Raw genomic sequence first — 20,121 nt, forward strand, 5'->3', positions numbered from 1 at the left:
GCGATGAGACAGAGGAGCCATGGCCTTGTCATTGAGCGGAGACGATGAGGAATATGATTCAGAGTCCGAGCAGGTCAGAGCTCCTACATTCTATACCGTCGCCTCTGTGCTGCCTGTCCTGTTGTTCTCGATGTACCTGAACGCTCCGTGTGGGAGCTCAATGGCGTGTTTTCTCCCCCACTGGCTTCAGGTTGTCGTTCGGCTCTCAACCCGCTGCCCCTTCCTGTGTTGTGGTGGCGTGGAGGGAGGGAAGGGGGGGGGGGGTGGTGGAGGGGGGGGGGGGGGGTGGAGAGGGGGGGGACGCTGGTTTATTAAAAAACGTAGCCCGGTTCCGGTTCGGAGCCAGCTGGACATTTAACACAGATAACCCGGGGTTTTAAACCGAGCCAGTCATCGGAGCTGAGAGAGCTCAAAACACGCCGCGTCCTCCTCCTCCTCCCCGGACACCATCTGTCATGCTCCACCGCCACTGACCCATTTCTGCTGGGACCACCTCCGACCACCTCCAGACCCTGGACTCCACAGACCCCCATGTCCGTGCCCGGAGAGCCTCACTGACCTCCCGCTAGCTGCACGGCTAACACAGCCCCATGCTAGCCCCAAGCTGTGTGATTCGCTCCCGGCCCCTCCACAGCTCTTCCTGGGGGAAAAGCATTTTTTGTGGTGATCGGTGTCCTCACACTGGTTAAAGTTGCCCCACCACCACTCTGTGTCTTTAAGAAGGGTCTGGGGGGCTTCATGTTGTGGGAGCAAGGGGCTGCGGAGGGGGGATGGGGAGCTGGAACAATGAAGTGGCTCTACTTTCTGTTGGGTTCCCAAACTGGGTCCCAGTGACCCCAGCAACAAATGCATGATTGGTTTAGTTCAAACAGTTTTTGGTCCACATGTTTTTCACGTTTTTCTGTCCACATGTTGTTGTTGATTCTGTCCAGAGGTCCCACTCCTATAGGGCTAACTTATTTAATATCAGATCCATCTGTTTTGGGGGTCCACGACATGCAACTTAGGTGTAATAGCTATTTTTGTGTCCAAGACATGTCTGCATATTTGCACCAGCACCGTAATAAGCATATTTGAATATTTGCACTATTGAACAAATTTAACTATTGTTGTTTTATTTTTCTCCTCATCTGTAAAGATATATATTTAGATATATATATATGTATATATTATTTTCAATTTTTGATATTCAATTTTATACTATTTCTATTTTTATTTTTATTTTTTTCGTTGCAACTACTGAGCATTGCTTGAAGAGAGCCTGTGACCCAAGTATTTCAGTATTTTTTGTCCACATGTTGTTGTTGAGTCTGTCCAGAGGTCCCACTCCTATAAGACTAAGTTATTTAATATCAGATCCATCTGTATTTGGGGGTCCACGGCATGACTAGTTTCGAAAAGACCTTTTATGGGATATTGCAAAATCCTCCACTGGTCACTGGGCCTGTTCTATTCAGGAGAAACATGAGAAGTGTTGACATGAGAGCCAGCTCCTTGTGCTTACACAATGTTTATACCCACACCGCCCATTAACGCTTCCTCATCACAGACACAGGGTTTGTTTTGACCTCTTCCGTTGTGACACATTGTTGGAGAGACACTTTTTTTTTAAATCTGTGTCAAGGACCCCACTGTACATGAGCAGCAGATGATGTGAGCCTTGTGACTCCCCCCCCCTCTCCACGCTGAAGCCTGAGTCAGAAGACTGTGCTCAGAATATAGGCCATGTTTTTGTTCTCAGGCCTCAGAAACCAATCCCAAATTCCTGACATAGTAGTGCAGAGAGTTACAGTAAAGACGGGTCAGGTGATGGTTTCTTTGGGGATCATGCTCTGCACAGTGGGCCCGGGCTGGTTCCATTTGTTTGTAGCTTCACTCGCTATCAGCTCCTCATAAAGTCGCCAGGTAGAGGTCAGAGATTGTTCAGGGAGCGGAAGGAACCTGCACTTAGTTCATCAGACACTGGGATCAGAAGCAAACCTGATCTCTGGTCTTCTGTTAAGAAAACAGCAAAATCATGAGGCAGCTGGACTTAAAAAGCAGTTTCTGATGTTGACAGTCCCAGAACAGCAGCAGCAGCAGTTCTTTATGTGATGTCACCCGTGTCACTTCCATATTTCCATGGTAGTCAGATGGATTTATGCAAATCTGCCTTTGTGTTTTGATTACATGCTAAATCAGCCTCAGCAGGCCAAAACCAGCATATTGTTTTTGAGAAAAATATTCCGTTGTAAACAAACTTCACAATCTAAAGTTATAGTTTTCCTTAAACCTCTCTCTCCGAAACCCTCCTGAGGTGCTAAGAAGAACAGTTTGTTGGGTAAACATGAAAGAACTTGTTCTGACTGAATCAGAAAAACATTAATGTCTTGCTGAGAAGGCGTTTTTTTCCCACATAAGATTTAAGAGCATGTCATCATTAGGCTTGATGGAATGTCTTCCTGTTCAACCTGCCCGTAGCTCATAGCATTGCTATGCACAAATTAAATCAACATGCTCTTGAGGGTTATTTTTAATACTCGTGTATCATACATTTGAACAGTGATAACTGCTCCTATAGCCACTTAGTGAGTAGTGTGTGGGTTGTGTGTAGATACTACGAGTAGTTCTTATTAATAGATGACACTTTCTTGCACTCATCTATTCAAACAGTTGCTACCAGCAAGGCAAATGTGTTGCCACGGTAACCTCTCCTGATAGAACAAGAACCCATGTGATGGTCTATGATTCGTCTTGTTTTCAATGTGCTGCACAATCCTACCATGGCAACAGGAAAGAGACTAAAAATAAATGTGAGAAAATCACAAATTTGAATTTGGGGTCATTGATTCAAAAAGCTAAGAGCTGTGTGTGTGTGTGCATGTGTGTGTGTGTGGGGGGGGTTGCTGCGTCTTCTCCCTGGCACATTTTTAAGAGTTTAATCATCGTGTTACCTTCTCTTTCATTTACTCCCATGAGTCACACGTACAGTACATGGGCGTGATTCTCACAGAGTGTCAGAGCTGGTTGACATCTGATAGATTCCTCCATCGTTTCATTCTTTGCCGTTTTAGATGCTTATATTTACAGCTTATCTAATTTGTTAATTGATTACCTGATCCACTAAAAAGGATTTTCAAATCGTATTTATTTTATTTTGATAATTAATTCGGACCTGTTTGTTATAGGTAAAACATTTCTGTTATTTGCTGATTTTACATCCATATAAACTGAGAATTTCTGTCTTTGAATGAATTTGTTATTTGACAATGTAATAATATTAATCAAAAATCTAAATGATTGTTTGAGTCTGACAGATATTTCCACCTTAATCTTTGTTGGACTGGCTAATATGACCCAAAACAATTTCGGCCTCAGTAGCTCAATACATATAAGCTGAGTTAGCATGTTGCATTATCTTGCTCAAAGATCCTTGTCACAATGGATGACACAGCACAAATTGGTCCCCCTCTACTGAGAGAAGGTCTCTGAACTTTCTCATCTCAATCTCACTTTCAGTCTCTCTATTTGTCTTCCAGCAGCGGGCAGCCAACCGGCCGAAGCCCAAGATGGGGACGACGTCAGCCGTTAAGCTGCCGTCCAACCGCAGCTCGTCCGGCGCCAGACGCAGGAGGACGCGCTGCCGGAAGTGCGAGGCATGTCTGCGGACCGAGTGTGGAGAGTGTCACTTCTGCAAGGACATGAAGAAGTTCGGAGGGCCGGGGCGCATGAAGCAGTCCTGCATTATGAGACAATGCATTGCGGTAAGTCAGTAGTAGGAGAGTTGTAGATATTAATAGAAATATTTATAGTGTTTAAGCATTCACCTGATTTACCAATAATAGGTCTGAGGTCGGTTTCAGGAATTTTAAACACGCTCCTGGTGTAAATGTTAAGTATTTAAAGGGCCCATTCTAGGGTACATATAACAATTTGTAATAATAATACAATTTAGATAATTACACACTAGTGAAAACATCACAAGGATTATTTTATATTCCATATCTGCCAATAGATCCCTTTCACCTAAAGCCTACCCACTGAACCTTTTCAAATATATTTATTCCTACTATTTTTGTCTGTTCTTAATTCTCACAGCCCGTCCTGCCTCACACGGCGGTGTGTGTAGTGTGTAAAGAGGCCGGCAAGGAGGACACACTGGAGGAAGAGGAGGACAAGTTCAACTTTATGTTGATGGAGTGCTCCATCTGCAACGAGATCGTCCACCCCAACTGCCTCAAGGTATGGAGGGTCAGGCTGGGAACAATGGAAAAGCTCCACCTCCGTCAAGTCATCCACATAGCGACTCATCTGTTATAAAGCAGTGTGCCAGTATTGTCAGTTCATAGAAATGTAATGTGAGTGACTCAGAGGATAGGACTGCAGTCACTGAAGGTAAATGGAAATAGTTTTGCTTACACAACTCTCAACACTCATCAGTTTATGTGACTCAGTGGTTTTTATGGTTCAGGTATGACATGATATCATGTTTGAGGTAGTGACAAATTATACCCGGACAAAACGTGTACGTAATGAGAGTTGAGCTCATTACCTTTTTAAAAGGGCGTGTGAATGTATCTCTTCACTAAAACATTTCTTCAGATAAATGCCAAACAAAATGCAAAGCAGCACACACCCTGTTTATAGCTGTTATTTCAAAAACACAACAGGTTGTTGCTAGCATCAGCTTGGTCAAACCAGTTTTTCAAACATGAACTGTCTAGTGGTTTTGCAGCATGCAGCAACTGAGATATTATATAATTCAGACTCTACAGCAGTCTAGATTTCCATATTCAAGACTCTAAAGTAGGAGTCTACTTCCCTTTTCTAGTGAATGCCGGAAGCAGGAGTCTGTGTTTTGACTAAGGCTGAGGTTAAACTAAGCTGACCTGCCTAACAGGCACAACACCACAGTGTTCGCTTTCACTTCCCTACAACGGTTTGTGTTAAACTGTACACAGGAATCCTTTTGAAAACTCGTTGTTCTCGTTTTAAATCTGTCTTGTTTCCTTGTTGATTTGTCAGGTGAGCGACGCGTCGGGGGTGGTGAACGATGAACTCCCCAACTGCTGGGAATGTCCCAAATGCAACCACGCTGGGAAAAGTGGAAAAGTGAGTGCAAAATGTGTGTGAGTCAGAGTGTTAATATGAAGTAACAGTGTGGTCAGGAAGTATGTTCAGCCACAAGACAATTAGTTCCACAGATTTGATATTTTCTGTGGATTTGGCAATTCATACAGTTTAAAAGAGTTGTTTTGTTATTCTGAGTATGTGTGTTCTTAGTTTGCCACTTCCTGTTTATACTTTTCTGGTTTGTGAAAGTATTTAACATGTGACTGTGTTTGACACAGAAGCAGGAAACCACTTTTGGTTTCAGCGATTAGTGTATTAAACCTCAGGATTGTAGCACAGCTTATCTTGTCGCCATAGGCTAAAGGTATAAAGTTGTCTCGCAATTTTGTCCCCACTGGCTTTGAAGCAAAAAAGGGGCCCAGGCTTCAAGTACGCCTCCAACCTCCCAGGCTCTCTGCTGAGGGAGCAGAAGCCTGTGAAGGAGGAGGGAGACGTGTCCTCTGCAGCCAAGAGGAGAACAGACAGAGAGGAGACGCCCAGGTACAGACCTGAGGAGTCTCTACACCGACAGCCGCCACTGCTCTCTCCCAGCAGCCTGCCGAGGCCCAGGCCCGAGGACAAACTGAGGAAGAAGAGGAAGCTGTTTGATGATGATGATGATGAGGATGACCTCAGTGTGAGGAAGAAGGTTTGCATTATGCACAGTGTGGCTGATTTTATTTTTCTGTCTTTTTTATTTCAAACCCAGTAAATGTGTTTGTGGGTAATTCCACCAAAAGTAATCATGCTATTTTTGTTCAACAGGAAAAGTCAGATGACCCTTATTTTTCCAAACTTCTGCGCCACATCAAAACAGAAGAGGAGGACGAAGACGCGTATGAGGAAGAAGACGAAGAAGGAAGGGACCCTCAATTCCGGATTGGCGTAGAGAGGAAACGGCGATTAGGAGAAGCTGAAGAAGAAGGGGCTGACAGGGAATCGAAGAATGAACTTTTGAATCCCTGCATTAAAACGCCTGTTGGAGACAGTGACCAGTCTCACAGCAGCTCTCCGCAGGCCGGCCCCAGCAGCGAGGGCGGGAGTGAGACGCAGGAAAAAGGGCCGCGTCCTAAAGCTCGCCGCAAGCGCCGTTTGCCAAACAGGGAGCTGAGCCGAGAACTGAGCAAAGCACTGAACCAGGAAATCCAGAAGACGGAGGACTGCCTGGCGAACGAGAACCGCCAACCCCTCAAGGTGGAGCCCGAGACGGAGAACGAGGAGCCCAAGAGGTTGTTCCGCAACGGTAACGAACTTGGGGATCAGAGGCCACACCTCAAGACCAAAGAGATGAACGGGACCCCGTGGGAGCTGCGGCACTTCTACCCGAGTCAGATCACTCCTCTAGGTTTCAACCGGAGCACGCCGACCAACCGCCCGGTGCCGCCACGCTCCCCCCCCAAGTGTGTCCAAATGGAGCGGCACGTCATCCGCCCTCCCCCGATCAGCCCGCCTCCCGACAGACTGCCTCTGAAAGACAGTAAAATGCACGTCATACAGCGTGAGATCTGGATGAAGATCTTCCGCTACCTCACACACCAGGAGCTGTGTGTCTGCATGAGAGTTTGCAAGACATGGAACAGATGGTAAATTCATGTTAACATTTTTTTTTTTTGAAATTCTCTTGTTATTTAGAAAGGCACATTTCCATCACATACATTAAACACATCTTTAGTCTGTCAAGGACATAAGAAAGGATGGATGTAGTAAGTTTGGGTGATTTTGTTCATACTGCCTTTCTGGGGTTTTGTTTTATGGACCTAAATTACTCCATGTAGGAACAATAACAGAGGTAAAGAGAACACAACCGGGGAGGGCACATCTCATCAAAAAAAAAAGAGGATCACACAAAACACAAGTATATTCAAATAAAATCAGATCTAACTGGTTTTACATATCATGTTAACATTTAAATACTCAACATTACATTACAATAAAGAAGATTTCAGGAGAAAATAAATTGATGCACAGAATGCAAAAATGTTTTACTTTTATTTAGCGTGAGGGAGCAATGGTAGCTTATTGATTTTGGTGCTGTGCTTTGAGAGAGTAACACAAAGACATAACATGCAACCCAAACCTGTGTGTCTGATGTTTAGGTGTTGTGATAAGAGACTGTGGACAAAGATCGATCTGAACCGCTGCACCTCCATCACCCCCCTCATGCTGAGCGGGGTCATCCGCCGACAGCCACTCTACCTGGACCTCAGCTGGACAAATATTTCCAAGAAACAATTAAGCTGGCTTATCAATCGATTGCCAGGTACACAACTTTGAGTGATTCCTGATCTATCAACCAGAAAAAAATCTCTCTTCAATCACTTGTTTTGCATCTGTACTTTAAAGCGCTGCTGTGTCTTCCAGGTCTGCGAGTGTTAAAGTTGTCCGGGTGCTCTTGGGCCGCGGTGTCTGCGCTCTGCACCTCCAGCTGCCCTCTGCTGCGCACCCTGGACGTCCAGTGGGTGGAGGGACTTAAAGATGCTCAGATGCGGGACCTCCTCTCACCCCCCACAGACAACAGACCAGGTAACTCAGAGGGCCGACAAAGCTCAAGTGCAACTTTACTGTGTGAGTGCACCGCGGTCCCTGTTTTGTGACTTATTTTATTAGAATTGTTCAACGATGCAACTTTGAATTAGCCACTCCTTCGATAATGTAAGGGTTAGAATCCTTATATAGTAACAATATAGTTTATGAGAGAGTGGCTCGACTTAATCGTAGGTGATGGATTAATCAAAGTGGTTTACTTTGCTCTCCAAAGACTTTAAAAAGGAAGTTTACTGCAGATCATATTGTGAGGGACTCCTTGCACATATCCTTGTAGTTTGCCCTACAGCTGTTGACCAAACCTGACGGGTGATATTTTTATGTGACTAACTCACAGGTCAGCTGGATAACCGCTGCAAGTTGCGTAATGTTGAGACCCTGCGGCTGGCGGGGCTGGACATCACAGACACATCTTTACGTCTCGTCAGTCGGCAGATGCCTTTGCTGTCCAGGCTGGACCTGAGTTACTGCAACCACATCAACGACCAGTCGGTCAACCTACTGACAGCAGCAGGGACGACGACCAGAGACTCTCTAGCAGAAATCAACCTGTCTGGTGAGAAACGGGAGTTTAAGAACACACAGGCAGGATTACAGGAGCTCCTGGGATGTAAATAACATACAGATCTGACACCGTATGAAGCCAGAAGCCTTTGCTGGGCGGTCAAACAAAATCAGTTTTTTAGGGAATCCAGATTTATCTTGTTCTGCTTTTCCCAGAGTTCAGTTTGTGGGAGGTACATCCTCAGTAAACAGCGAGTCAGCAACAGCTACAAAAATAATGATGCCAAATTACAGCACCAAAATAATGTTTAAAATTCCTGGAGGAAAGCACTGACCTGTGTTGAGGCTTTTATTTTGGAGCAAATGGGTAACTTAATCCTCAACTTAAAATGTATATAGAGGAATTAATCAAATTAATCCATCTTTTATCTCATATTTACATCTGGACTATTTCTACCATGACATTTAAACTATCTTCTGAAAGACATGTAAAAGAATGCTGTTCCACAGATTGTACTTAAATTGCAGCCTAAGGTGAAAAAATTGATAGTTTACTACCTGGGAAACTAACTAACTGACTACCTTTGGCAGGAGCAACAGAAAACAGGCTGTGCCCTCGCTGTTGAACACAGTGTTCGTGTGGCAACTGCAGAGGGAGTGTTGTTGTATGAAAGAAATTGAAAGTAGATAAGGTAAATCACAGCTGTTTAAACCCCATAATAACCTGAATGCTATGAGCTGCACTTCATTGCTCAAAGCAAAGACACTCCTAGAATAAAAAAAACACCAATTAATTGAGCTTACACCAGAAAGAAGAGTGAATATTTGAAAGGCACTCATTAGAGTGTATAACTCGCCCAACCGTCTCCTTCAATTTAATTAAGCCGCGACAAATTGCACACACTTATTGGTTTCACCCCTCTAAAAACCCTGGATCTGCCCCAAAATTATAACGGGCTCTGTCTTGGTCTGTGTGCCATCATTTGTAGTTTTGTGTCTTAATCCTGCTGACAAACAAATCAACAGATGGGGTTGAAAACATAACCCATATATCACTTGTCTCACATTGGTGTTTTTTAGGCTCAGATTGGATCATGTTGATTTTTTTTAAATGCTGACACATTTAAAATTAGGAGGCATTAAAGATTTAAATACTGTACATTCTCTTTGAGATGTTGTACCTTTCTCCTCAAGAAAAGACGAGAATTACTTGCACATCCCTTTTTAAGTCTGAGGCTTGTGACTGACTCTTGTTTTCTCCGTTTTCTTTTCAGTTTGTAACCGCGTCACAGACCATTCCCTAAACTTTTTCAAGCGGTGTGGAAGCATCTGTCAGATAGACCTTCGCTTTTGCAAGCAGGTGACCAAGATGGCCTGCGAAAGGTTCATCGCAGAGATGTCTGTGAGCGTGCCGTTCAGACTGAAAGAGGAGAAACTGCTGCAGAAGACAAGCTAGTTCCCAACGGAAAAACAATGATCAAAAAACTGTCTTTGCACTTAATGGAACAATTTTGTTTTCTAGACCGATCCCTATGATCAGTCTCTGGGTCAGTTTGACGGTCAACTCAAAGAGACAGAAGGTGATATACACTCACTGGATGGACAAACGTCATGCATGTATTTGTGTTGAGATTGTACTTTTTATAAAGACGTTGCTTGTAATTGACGGTTGGGTTGTTTATTTTTAATCTTAAAATATTTGGAAACCCAGTATTTTTATACGAGCATCATTTCATGAGTTTACAGTGTCTCAGGAGCTCAATATCACAGAGAGACTGTGTGACGTGAACTGAAACATGTCCCCTTCCTCCGTTTGCCTTCAAATGCAATGTGTCTCCTTTGTGCCAAAATCTGTATTTGACATCAGTGTAATATATCAGAATCAGAGAGAGAGAAAAAACATGTACAGTAATAAATATCGTACTTAATTGTCATTAAAAAACATCCCAAATATTTAGAATGTATATCAAGAATAAGAGAACAAACTTCATTTTCCTGTTACACCCTCATGTCTTCAGTTTCCTAAATACTTCTATGAACTGTTAAGTGTTGGTGTTGGATGGGTTTTTCCATCAACATTTCAACATTAATTTATTGTTTCTTTTTTTATTACAGTTTGTATTTATTCATTAATTTAGTCGTTTGACACAGAGGTCTCACAGAGCGGGTTCAAATAATGCTTGCAAATAATTTATGGGGTCTGGGGGTGGGTGGGTTGGAGTCTGTTGCAGCACACACTTGGTGGGTTTAACACCCAGAATTTGACAGTCACAGTAAACAAGTGACTCACCTCACACTGACTTTCAGTAATGCGGTCAACCCCACATATCTGGTTCTCTATATAAGTATCTAAATAAGTCCATTGCAAATAACCTCATTTGCAAACATTTTAAAGGTGAAATAAACCTCCATACAGTAGGTGTTGTGTGTATTTTGGGTGTTGTGCTGTAATCTTATCACCTCAAGTGAATGTGATGTTTATATTTGTAAATCCAAAAACTGAAGTGCTAAAAATGCATTAAAAGTATCTCATTTGTATCAACATCAAGTCTCCAGTTTGATATTTATATATTCTGATGAAATTCAGAGATGTCCGTGAACTTCTGAGGCATGCACAGCAATGGTTCCCTAATTTTTTGACTCTGCAAAGGGTGTTGTATTACCAAGAAACTCGCTGGAAGGATGTGGTGTGGTTGAGGTAAGAACCCGTCAGCATGTTTTGTGTCAGTTAATGTATTAATCAGGGAGCAGTTTACTTTAATTTTTAACATGGCAAGTAATGGCATTATTCAACATTTTTGATTTCTCAGAATAATCCAGGGATCTTTTTGAAAACAATCTGTAAAGATAGGTATATTTGTGAGTGAAATCAAAATCAGGATCTAGTGAATTTAAAAGCGGTTATATAAGGGGACTATTAAGCCCTTGGAGAAGGTAATAGCTATTAAGTTCCAGTTAAGTTTAAAATGTAAAATACCCCACACGATGTGGATGTAAGGTGTTTTAATAGTTTTGTCTCAAACCTCTGAAATAACATGGTTTAAATGTCACAGCTAAAACCCGAAAATGCAGTGGGGGGGAATTGAATTATTTTATGTTAAGTTTGATGCCAATTATCACACAATCCAAGATAATGCAGAGACACTGTATGTGATGCATGAATCTACAAAAACTGAATTTGTTATTGAATCTTTAATTAACAAAATAAAAAGTTTGACATTCCCAAATACGAAGACAAACCTTGCACACATATACCCTCACTAAACTAAAAGTGCAACCTGCTCCTCTTCATGATTGTAGGGGGACATCTTTACTGTAATAGCAGCAACTTTGAATTTGTGTGGGTACAGTAGAGAGATGGATACGGCTCAAATGAGCAGAGGAATGTAAAACCAGGAAATAGAGCTCTGCAGCTGGAGAAGATGGTGGAATATAACATGACCAGCGTCCGGGGGGGTTTGGGTTCTTGTCATGCTCTGTTTCAACAGGGACAGATAGTTCAAGCAAACCTATGCAGATTAAACACGTCAAACCACTTGACAGGTAAACATAACTCTGTAATAATAAACTCACCCAATCCCACAATCTCTGATTACTCAATCTCAAATCAAATGGAAAAAATATAGATATATATACACATCTCATATGAGTCAATATATGCATATGTACATTAGCATTATTTCTATATACTTTCTATACCACAGGTGTCAGTAAACTCGCGCTATATCTTTGAATAGTTAGTTCAATATATTACTCCTACATGAGAGAGAATCAACTGAAAAGCCTTAAGACACTTCATTCCACTCCCGACACAACGACGACAGAAAGAACATTCAGTTTCACATCCACAGTTCAGCTGGAAAACGGTAAAGGATGAAGGGATGAGTTAGCACCGGTTGTTGTGTCCTGTCTCCATGTAAGTGCAGAGACAGGGCAGAGGTGACGGCGGAGGAGGTTAACTACTGTATTGCTGTAATTGCAAGAGTTTGCATGATCCTTTCAACATGTCGTGCATCACAATAACATATTTTTAAAAGCAAAATCAGTGAAGATAATAAAAGACATGAAATGTTAAGTTCATCATCAGTCATCGGATCCTCACCAGCTCATTTCTGGGCTGGGAAAGAGTTTAACTCGAAAAGCAATCACAAGCTCAATGATTTCTACTTCTCTTTTCACACTGACTTGAATAAAAATGACTGGGATTAAAAACACGTGCACCTCAGCCTCTGCTCAGGGTTTGCAGTTTGGTGCATCAACACAGAGAGTGAACAAAGTGCTTTCTGTTCAAACAACCAACAGTCACACACTGACCCACACAGTCGACCAGGGAAAAGACAATGGGTGAGAAGTGTGAGTGTGTGACCCATTGTTTGGCAACTAACTCTCCTGTGCTCCGGTTCAGTGTAAGTCTGTCCTCAGTGTTACTAAGATATGTATTCCCTTGCAGCAGTTGTAAAAGAGAAGTGCTCTAAAGAACACGCAGAGTTGAGGGCCAGCTACAGTTTGTGGCTGATCTGAGGGTGATGAGTTGTGTTAAAACGAGGTTGCACGTGGCCGAGGGCCACACATTCTTTGTGTTGAAAAATTGTAAGAAAAGCAAAACTGACACTTAGGAATGAGCACAGATTATAGATATGTTTACTTGAGGAATGAGTCGCAAGAGGATATGAGCCTACGCTCTGCCCACTGGCGAAAGCAAAGAGTCAAATTCTTAATGAAAACACATTTCTCTTAATGTGCAAATAACGTGAATACAAACATGAGACGTCCACAAAATGAGTCTTTTGGGGATTCAAAGGTTGTGAGCTGCATGGTTGAGTTAAGGTCCAGTCTCAGTCGGAGCTGCAGCTCTGAAGCACGTGCTGCGGTGCTGCCGTGCATTAGGACTTGAAGACGTGCACGGCCCTCACAACGTACTGCCTGCAGATCGGGCACTCGCTCATCCTCTTGCCGCACTTGGTGCAGGTGACCATGTGACCGCACTCCAGAAGAACACAGTCGATGGATGCGTCCATGCAGATCCTGCAGAGGTTGTCGTCCTGAGTCGTCAGTGGACCCTTCACGCCATCTACAAGGGACAGAGAGCGGTGACAGCAATGTTGAGAAACTGCTGTGACCACAGTGAAGAATCACCGGGACATTTCATGCACTGTGGAGGGGCAAGGAGCAGCGGCTTGACAAATCCACTCATCTCATCCAGCGTGCCTCATCTTGGTGAGGTCACGCTCACAATCACCGGTAAAATGTCAACGTCTGCTGTGGTTATGTGTCAAGATGTTCCTATGACAACCACACAGCCTTTATCGCTGGAGACGTGCTGGTAAGAGGGTGCAGGTACACGGCTAACACACTGCAGCGCTCAGTATAATTAGCTTCACACGTTGAACATGTGACCTAATGAGAGCGACCCCCATGGTGGATCAATGTTCCTGGAGCATGGCTTAGCTAAAACGTTGAAATTAAAGTTCTTCAGTGGGATAAGTGAAAATTCGTTTTCAATAAAAACAGCCTTCACAGGAAATGCCATTCCACAGGGAGGGAGGGGCACATGTAGGGATTTAAAAAGAAAGGGGGGAGGGAGGGGGGGATGTAAAACGAATGAGAACAGGTTCACAACGAACACAGATGTGGTGCAGATGTGACACTGCTCACACTATGGAGAGGCGGACCACGAAATGGATAAGTGTGACCATGGCAACGGTGGCAAGGAATCCATAAGCCTTACCTCCGATAGCACCGTTGCAGATGGGAGGGGGGAAGGCCACCACTTTAATGTGGGAGGAGTAAAGCAAGCGAGAGACATTTCATCATCATTCTGGGCGAATAAAGTCATTGAAATTATTCTGCTTGTGTCTTCAGTGCAGGTATTCATATTTGTTTTGTATTATTATTATGAATTACTAAGGGCGTAACGGAACACAAAAATCACAGTTTGATATGTGCCTCGGTTTTGAGATCAGTTCGGTACGTGTTTGGAATAATGAAAACCAGTGTTCTCACAAAAGAGTGAGGCCACTTATTGGCTGCTAAACCAACACCGATGACATTTTTTATTAGTGTGTGTATACGCTACCCGGTTGAGCTGGGTTCAGAGAGAATGTTTGAAATGATATTCAGGTTTTGAGCTTTCGTTACAAATACATGTACCGTTACACCCGTACCTAATACCTACAGGATATAATATCATCAGAAGTAGGGTAACAGGTTTGTGAGGTTAACAATCTAGGACATTTCAAACAGACGGGTGACAGCTCACCTGTGGTTACATTACTGCTGTCTTTTTCCACTGCAAGACACAAATCAGTCAATCAACAAGTGCACAGAAACAACACGGTAGGGGTCAATATTATATCAATCTGTTTTCTACTTGGCTTCATACATACTATAATAGATAAGGCCATACTTTTTTCATAGCTATCTAATTAAGAAGTCAGTGTCAACTATAAAACACAGTATTTATTCACGGTTCATAGTACCCACATGATTTCCTGTTCTTCTCCGTCTCTCTGTACAGTCTGCTGACGCGCTCCACCAGCTCCCACTTCTCACAGCACCCTGAATAGTTGACAAAGTTCCTGGCCAGGATCTCCTTCAGCTGCCTGACGGACAGGCCCTCTACGTCCCTCAAGCTGGAAATGTCCGTGAGCGACGCTCTGGCCCGACGCCGCGTCAGAGGACTCACCTGAAGCACCAGAAAACCAACAATACACTATTTGTACATGAAAAGATTCAGGATTTTAACCTGAACATTTTAGATTGTTTTTTCTATCATATTGTACTTGTGTAAAAAAACACCTTTTAATTTAAGTTCAAAAATTTGAAAAAAGTATTTTGAGTTCTGCATTCCGCACACACTGCAGTTTTTGCTACCGGGGAGAAAGTGGTTACAGATCCAGCTAAAAGGTTCTTAGCATTAGCATCTCATTTTCAGCCCTTACATTGGTTTTCTTGCACATTAACATTCAGCAACAGAAATTAAATGTGTCTGTCCCATATAAATGATTTCAAAATCATCAATAAAAATAAGATCACCTCAGGGGTGTGTTCACTGGGATCCACGTTAAGGAGAGACACAGACGTCGCGTCACCTATATCCTGCGAAAGAACAGCAACAACAACCATTAGAATGTACTACATGCGCAGAACAAGCCAGTTTAAGGATTAGGATAAGACACTCCTCAGCCAGCACAGTGATACCCGAGGAGGAACAATGCCTCTTCCCTTCCATTCATAGAAAAGCTTACTGCTCCAAGTACAAGTATTTATAGTGGATCCTGGCTGGTTGGAGACAAGCTCCCCTTTCATTTCCAGTTGCAGAACTTCTTGTTCTCTCTTTTACATTTAGCCTCTCTGCTTTTTGGCATCCAACTCAGTTTCCAATTAGTTGATTAACGAAACCTAATTGTCTATAGTGATGTTAAGTGCTTCCCATATTATTCATTTATAGCAGCTCAACAAACAGTGCATTAGGCCATCAATTCAAGGACTCTTAAGATTTGCAGAATTAGGTTATGAGCTGGTCCTGACCTGGTTCGTATCAGAGCTATCACTCCTGCTGAGCGGCTCCTCCTGAGGGGTGACAAGAGCCGACAGCTCAGAGGCAGATTGTGTGGTAGAAGGGGTATACAGGGAACGTGAGTGCAAGCTGCCCGTGTCAGGGTCCTCCTCCTCCTCAATGCCTTGATGGCAGAGCACCAAGTCCACCAAGTCATCCTTTTCCCTGCAGGTATCGATGGGGATGTTGCGCAGCAGCAAGTACTGCCGCAGGTCTTTTACTCGTAGACGCATGAGCCGAGGGCGCTGAAAGGCTGTGGCTTTCAGCAAATGGCATGTGGCACAAATGCGCAGATTCTCCTGAAGCACGGAGCACATCGAGCAGAAGCCCTTCGTGCAGTCGCAGCAAATATACTAAGACAAAAACAGAGAGAGGAACCAAGATTATGTAAATGAGGAGATATTTGCATTTTATACCACGCATAACGGCCAAAAATCCCCGTCATCATCAGGATACATCAAACATTAACAAGTGGATCAGCCTTACTTTTTATATATATGTGTATATATTTTTTTTTCACTGACCTATAATTAGTATTATTAATAGAATAAATAAGAAAACAGTCATGTGGATTGACTGGAATATCTATGCCAGTAGACCTTTCCTGCATATTTTAATCACTCACATCTGCTCTACCTCTCCAGGCACAAGAACAGGAGGCAGCGCATTTCTTTTTTACGTGACAAACATCAAATAGTAATAAATGCACCACATGGGATTAGACTGGCAGGATGATGGAATGCAGCATAAGGTTCAGACAGAATGAGACCTCTGAGCCACACTGGATCATCAGTGAAGACGATATTACAGAACCAGTATGTTGTGCATCTGTCTCTAGTATGGCACCGTGATTGCAACAACAATGTGTCGCCTCTGGGTGTGAATTAAAATAACTTAGCTAAATTAATTTTAGCTCCACAGAGCCTCGGATTCAACTGAACTGCTTTACAATTTAAAATGTTCAGGGATATATTCAAAATGAGAGTGATTTATCACAGACTAACTTCAGCTCTAGTTTTAGGTCCACTGGCATGCATAAAAACATGCACTTAATCTACTCTGCAAAAATGTGATTGCTCAGCTTCCAACAGCCAAACACAGTAAGTAATTCATACTCCTAAGTATTTATTTAATATCTTCATCTGCTTCCACACATGCAGCTGCTTTTTTCAATCTCATTAAGTCAGCAGATCAGTTAGTTTCTTCTGGCACAGATCCTCCAGGCACCTACCTTCCTCCTGAAGACCGAGAAGGCCTGGCCACAGTTCTTGCATACAGGATTGGGACTCCCTGAGCTGGTGGGGGGGTATGTGGAGTATCCCGCACTGGGTGCAAATCGGAAGGGTCCAGCACCGGCCCCGAACCCCGGCTGCTGGCCTCGGACGGCCCCTGTACCCATGACCTCATTCAGCAGACCACAGCATGAAGCCCACAAGGACGAGGCCCCTGCCTGAAGAGTCAAAGAACACCCTGATCTGAGTATTTGCTATGTTCACATGCATCGTGGTGATCATGCTTCAGATACTGAAAGGACACGGACAACAACATGTTAACAACTGGTGGAAACAATTCCAGCTCTTTGAATAGAAACATTGAAGACATTATAGACGAGATGACAGACACTAGCAGTTTAATAAACAGGAACTAGATGCACGCAGGAGGACGAGGCTGCTCCAGCTGCCACAACACCAGCACACTGAGCGCTGAGTGTTTATCGAAACTATCGAACGGTAACGTTGCAAAAAAAACAGCATCAAATAACAACTGAGCAAAATATTCAAGAAAACAAATCTCAAATCAAATCATGCTTGACAACAGTGTGAGGTGGAATGTGGCTGACAGCTGTCACAGGGGCTGTGTGGACCATTAGCAGCTTGGCGATGCACAGCTAATGCTAGCTGCTAGCTCCAGGCTAACAGAGCTCACAGAGGAGCGGAGGACCGACGCACCTTCATTGCAGCTCCGGCGTGTCTGTGGCTGTGGAGGAACCGACCGGCGGGGTGAACATCGCAGATGGGAGCGTCAGGTCTTCAGCTGGACTGACTGGACGAGACTAGGTTTCAAGGAAGGAACTGAGATCAGAGCCCGAGCTCAGCTTCTTCTTCTACTGCTCCCGGATGCTGACAGAGTCCGGACGCTGCGGCTGCGCTGTGTTGCTGCTCCCTAGAGGTCACATGAGGAACTCATAGGTAATGGCTATCAAATATTTGAATCAATAATAACATTAAAGTAAAAAATGGGTAATATGTACAATCTCACAACAACTTAATTAATCGCTATTGTGTGAATCGCTCTGTCTGCATATTCTTGCACTCATAGTATATTATATTATCTATTGTATAGTCAAATACTTATATTTATACCTCTACTATATATCATATATTATATCATACTCTCTGTATATTCTTAAGTCTATATACACATATTTATACATGTGTACATGTTATAATTCTAATTATTATTATTATATTACTATTATTATATATACTGTTGCTGCCATTATTACTATATACTGCTATTATATTGGTATAAATACTATCATATATAAATATATATTATGTTATATTATATAATATATATATATACTGTACTATTTTTATATACTGTCTAACAATAACATTACCATCATATCATCAGTACTATTACCATCATCTTGCCACTGCACCTTATCTACCTATTTATCTTGTGTTTCTGTTTTTATTTTGATTTTTTTATTCTTTCTACCTCAATATTTTTTTATTTTATTGTATTCAAATATACCGACTGCTATAACGATTTAATTTCCCTTCGGGGATGAATTAAGTAATCTATCTATCTATCTTGTGCCGTCGTCTGAGTGCTGAAGGATACAGTTGAACCGTTGTTAATCTTAACCTAACCCTAACCCTAATAAAAAAATTGACATTTTGCTGTCAGTATGTCAGTATTAGATCAGATTAGATTCAACTTTATTGTCATTGCACAGTACAAGTACTTATACAACGAAATGCAGTTTAGCATCTAACCAGAAGTGCAATAAAAGGCAGTAAAAGTGCAGAGCATTGTGCATATTTAAAGTGGAATATGTAAATAAATAAGATATGTACAGTAAGAAATATATACGGAATAGTACAGTATTAAGAGGTATTGTATGATATAAGAACGATGAATACACTTTGAGCAAGATAAATATATAGATATGAATACGCTTTAAGTGGGATAATACAGTAGTCAAAAAAATAACAGTCTAGTGCAAATGTTCAAATGTTCAAATGTTTAAATGTTTAAATGTTCAAATGTTCAGTGGTTGGAGGAGGGTGTGTGGCAGTCCAAGCCAGGGTGGAGGGGGGGAAGTATAGTCACTGTATAGTCACTGTATTGTTAATATTAGGGACCGAAATGGCCAAATATAAATAATTAAATAAATGGCTTTACATACATATACTTTTATACATTTATTTATAAAGCTATCTTGGGTCTGCTCCCCCACTACTTATGTAATTACATCTTTAAATACCAGAGCAATTACTGCTTACGTTCAAATGAGTTTTATTTATTAATTATGCCCAAAGTTCACTCTGAATTTGGTGAGCACTGTTTTAAGTTGGCTGCACCTGCTGCTTGGAATGCACTGCAAAAAAAACTCTAAAGTTAAAGGAGCTCATAAACCTTGAAACTTTGAGGACTCGTGTGAGAGAAATTGGAGCGTCTTCATACCGCAGTTGTTCTTGTTTTGGTGTGAATCCGGAGCTTTAGTCCTGTTGCCTTATCTTTTTTTTTTTTTTTTTAAATGTATTTTATCTGTGTCATGTAATTTCTGTGTGTATGCTGCTGTGAAAAGAGGTCATTGTGTCTCAACGGGACCGACCTGGTTAAATAAAGGCAAATAAATAAATAAAATATAATATATGCGTAAATAAATGTAGAAATATACGGAAGCCTATATCACCACCAAACGGTTTTGTGATGTATTTATGAGTTTATGTATTATTTTGGCATCTACTCATTTAAATATTATCAAGTTATTTATTAGTTCCTTTATTCATTTTAAATAATGGCATTTAATTTAGATAAGATATATTTAATGGTCACTCTAAGCTAAATTTATCGCGTTACAGCAGCAGAAAGGATAGTAAAAGTGATAAATAAGACATGAAAAAAATATAAAATATACAGAGTTTGACAGAATGCACAGTTAGATGAAGTTAAACACAGTATATCAACATTAAATTTACTTCTTCTTTGTACCAATGATTGTTAAGAATGTGGTTATCAAACAAAAAAAAAGTGATACAATGTACAGTAAATAAATTATGAACATTATAACGCACTTCCGGTACGATTTTCTCCCTCTCGGCGAGCGCGCCAACAACAACCGTCTCCACGTGATGACGTCATTACGGTGTTTTGACTTTCAGCGCGTTTCTTGTCCAGGTAGTTTGAAG

The 20,121-nt window shown here is 42.1% G+C and overlaps 2 protein-coding genes across 2 annotated transcripts; one reads left to right on the forward strand and one right to left on the reverse strand.

The window, feature by feature from the left end:
- On the forward strand, positions 1-10,681 carry kdm2ba (lysine (K)-specific demethylase 2Ba). The gene is made up of 10 exons (XM_061072148.1): positions 1-73; positions 3,519-3,743; positions 4,078-4,221; positions 5,005-5,091; positions 5,459-5,740; positions 5,857-6,674; positions 7,188-7,351; positions 7,453-7,614; positions 7,973-8,191; positions 9,414-10,681. Exons 1-10 carry the CDS (start codon positions 20-22, stop codon positions 9,593-9,595), a joined length of 2,337 nt encoding a protein of 778 aa, XP_060928131.1. The 5' UTR covers positions 1-19; the 3' UTR covers positions 9,596-10,681.
- Positions 10,682-11,316: 635 nt separating this feature from the next.
- Positions 11,317-17,794, reverse strand: rnf34a (ring finger protein 34a). The gene is made up of 7 exons (XM_061071300.1): positions 17,647-17,794; positions 16,929-17,147; positions 15,670-16,050; positions 15,175-15,237; positions 14,623-14,824; positions 14,399-14,428; positions 11,317-13,210 (listed from the first exon to the last, which is right to left on the reverse strand). Exons 1-7 carry the CDS (start codon positions 17,650-17,652, stop codon positions 13,023-13,025), a joined length of 1,089 nt encoding a protein of 362 aa, XP_060927283.1. The 5' UTR covers positions 17,653-17,794; the 3' UTR covers positions 11,317-13,022.
- Between the last annotated feature and the right edge of the window lie 2,327 nt (positions 17,795-20,121).

This window comes from Limanda limanda, chromosome 5 (assembly GCF_963576545.1).
Source record: "Limanda limanda chromosome 5, fLimLim1.1, whole genome shotgun sequence".
In the NCBI taxonomy this organism is placed as follows: domain Eukaryota; kingdom Metazoa; phylum Chordata; class Actinopteri; order Pleuronectiformes; family Pleuronectidae; genus Limanda; species Limanda limanda.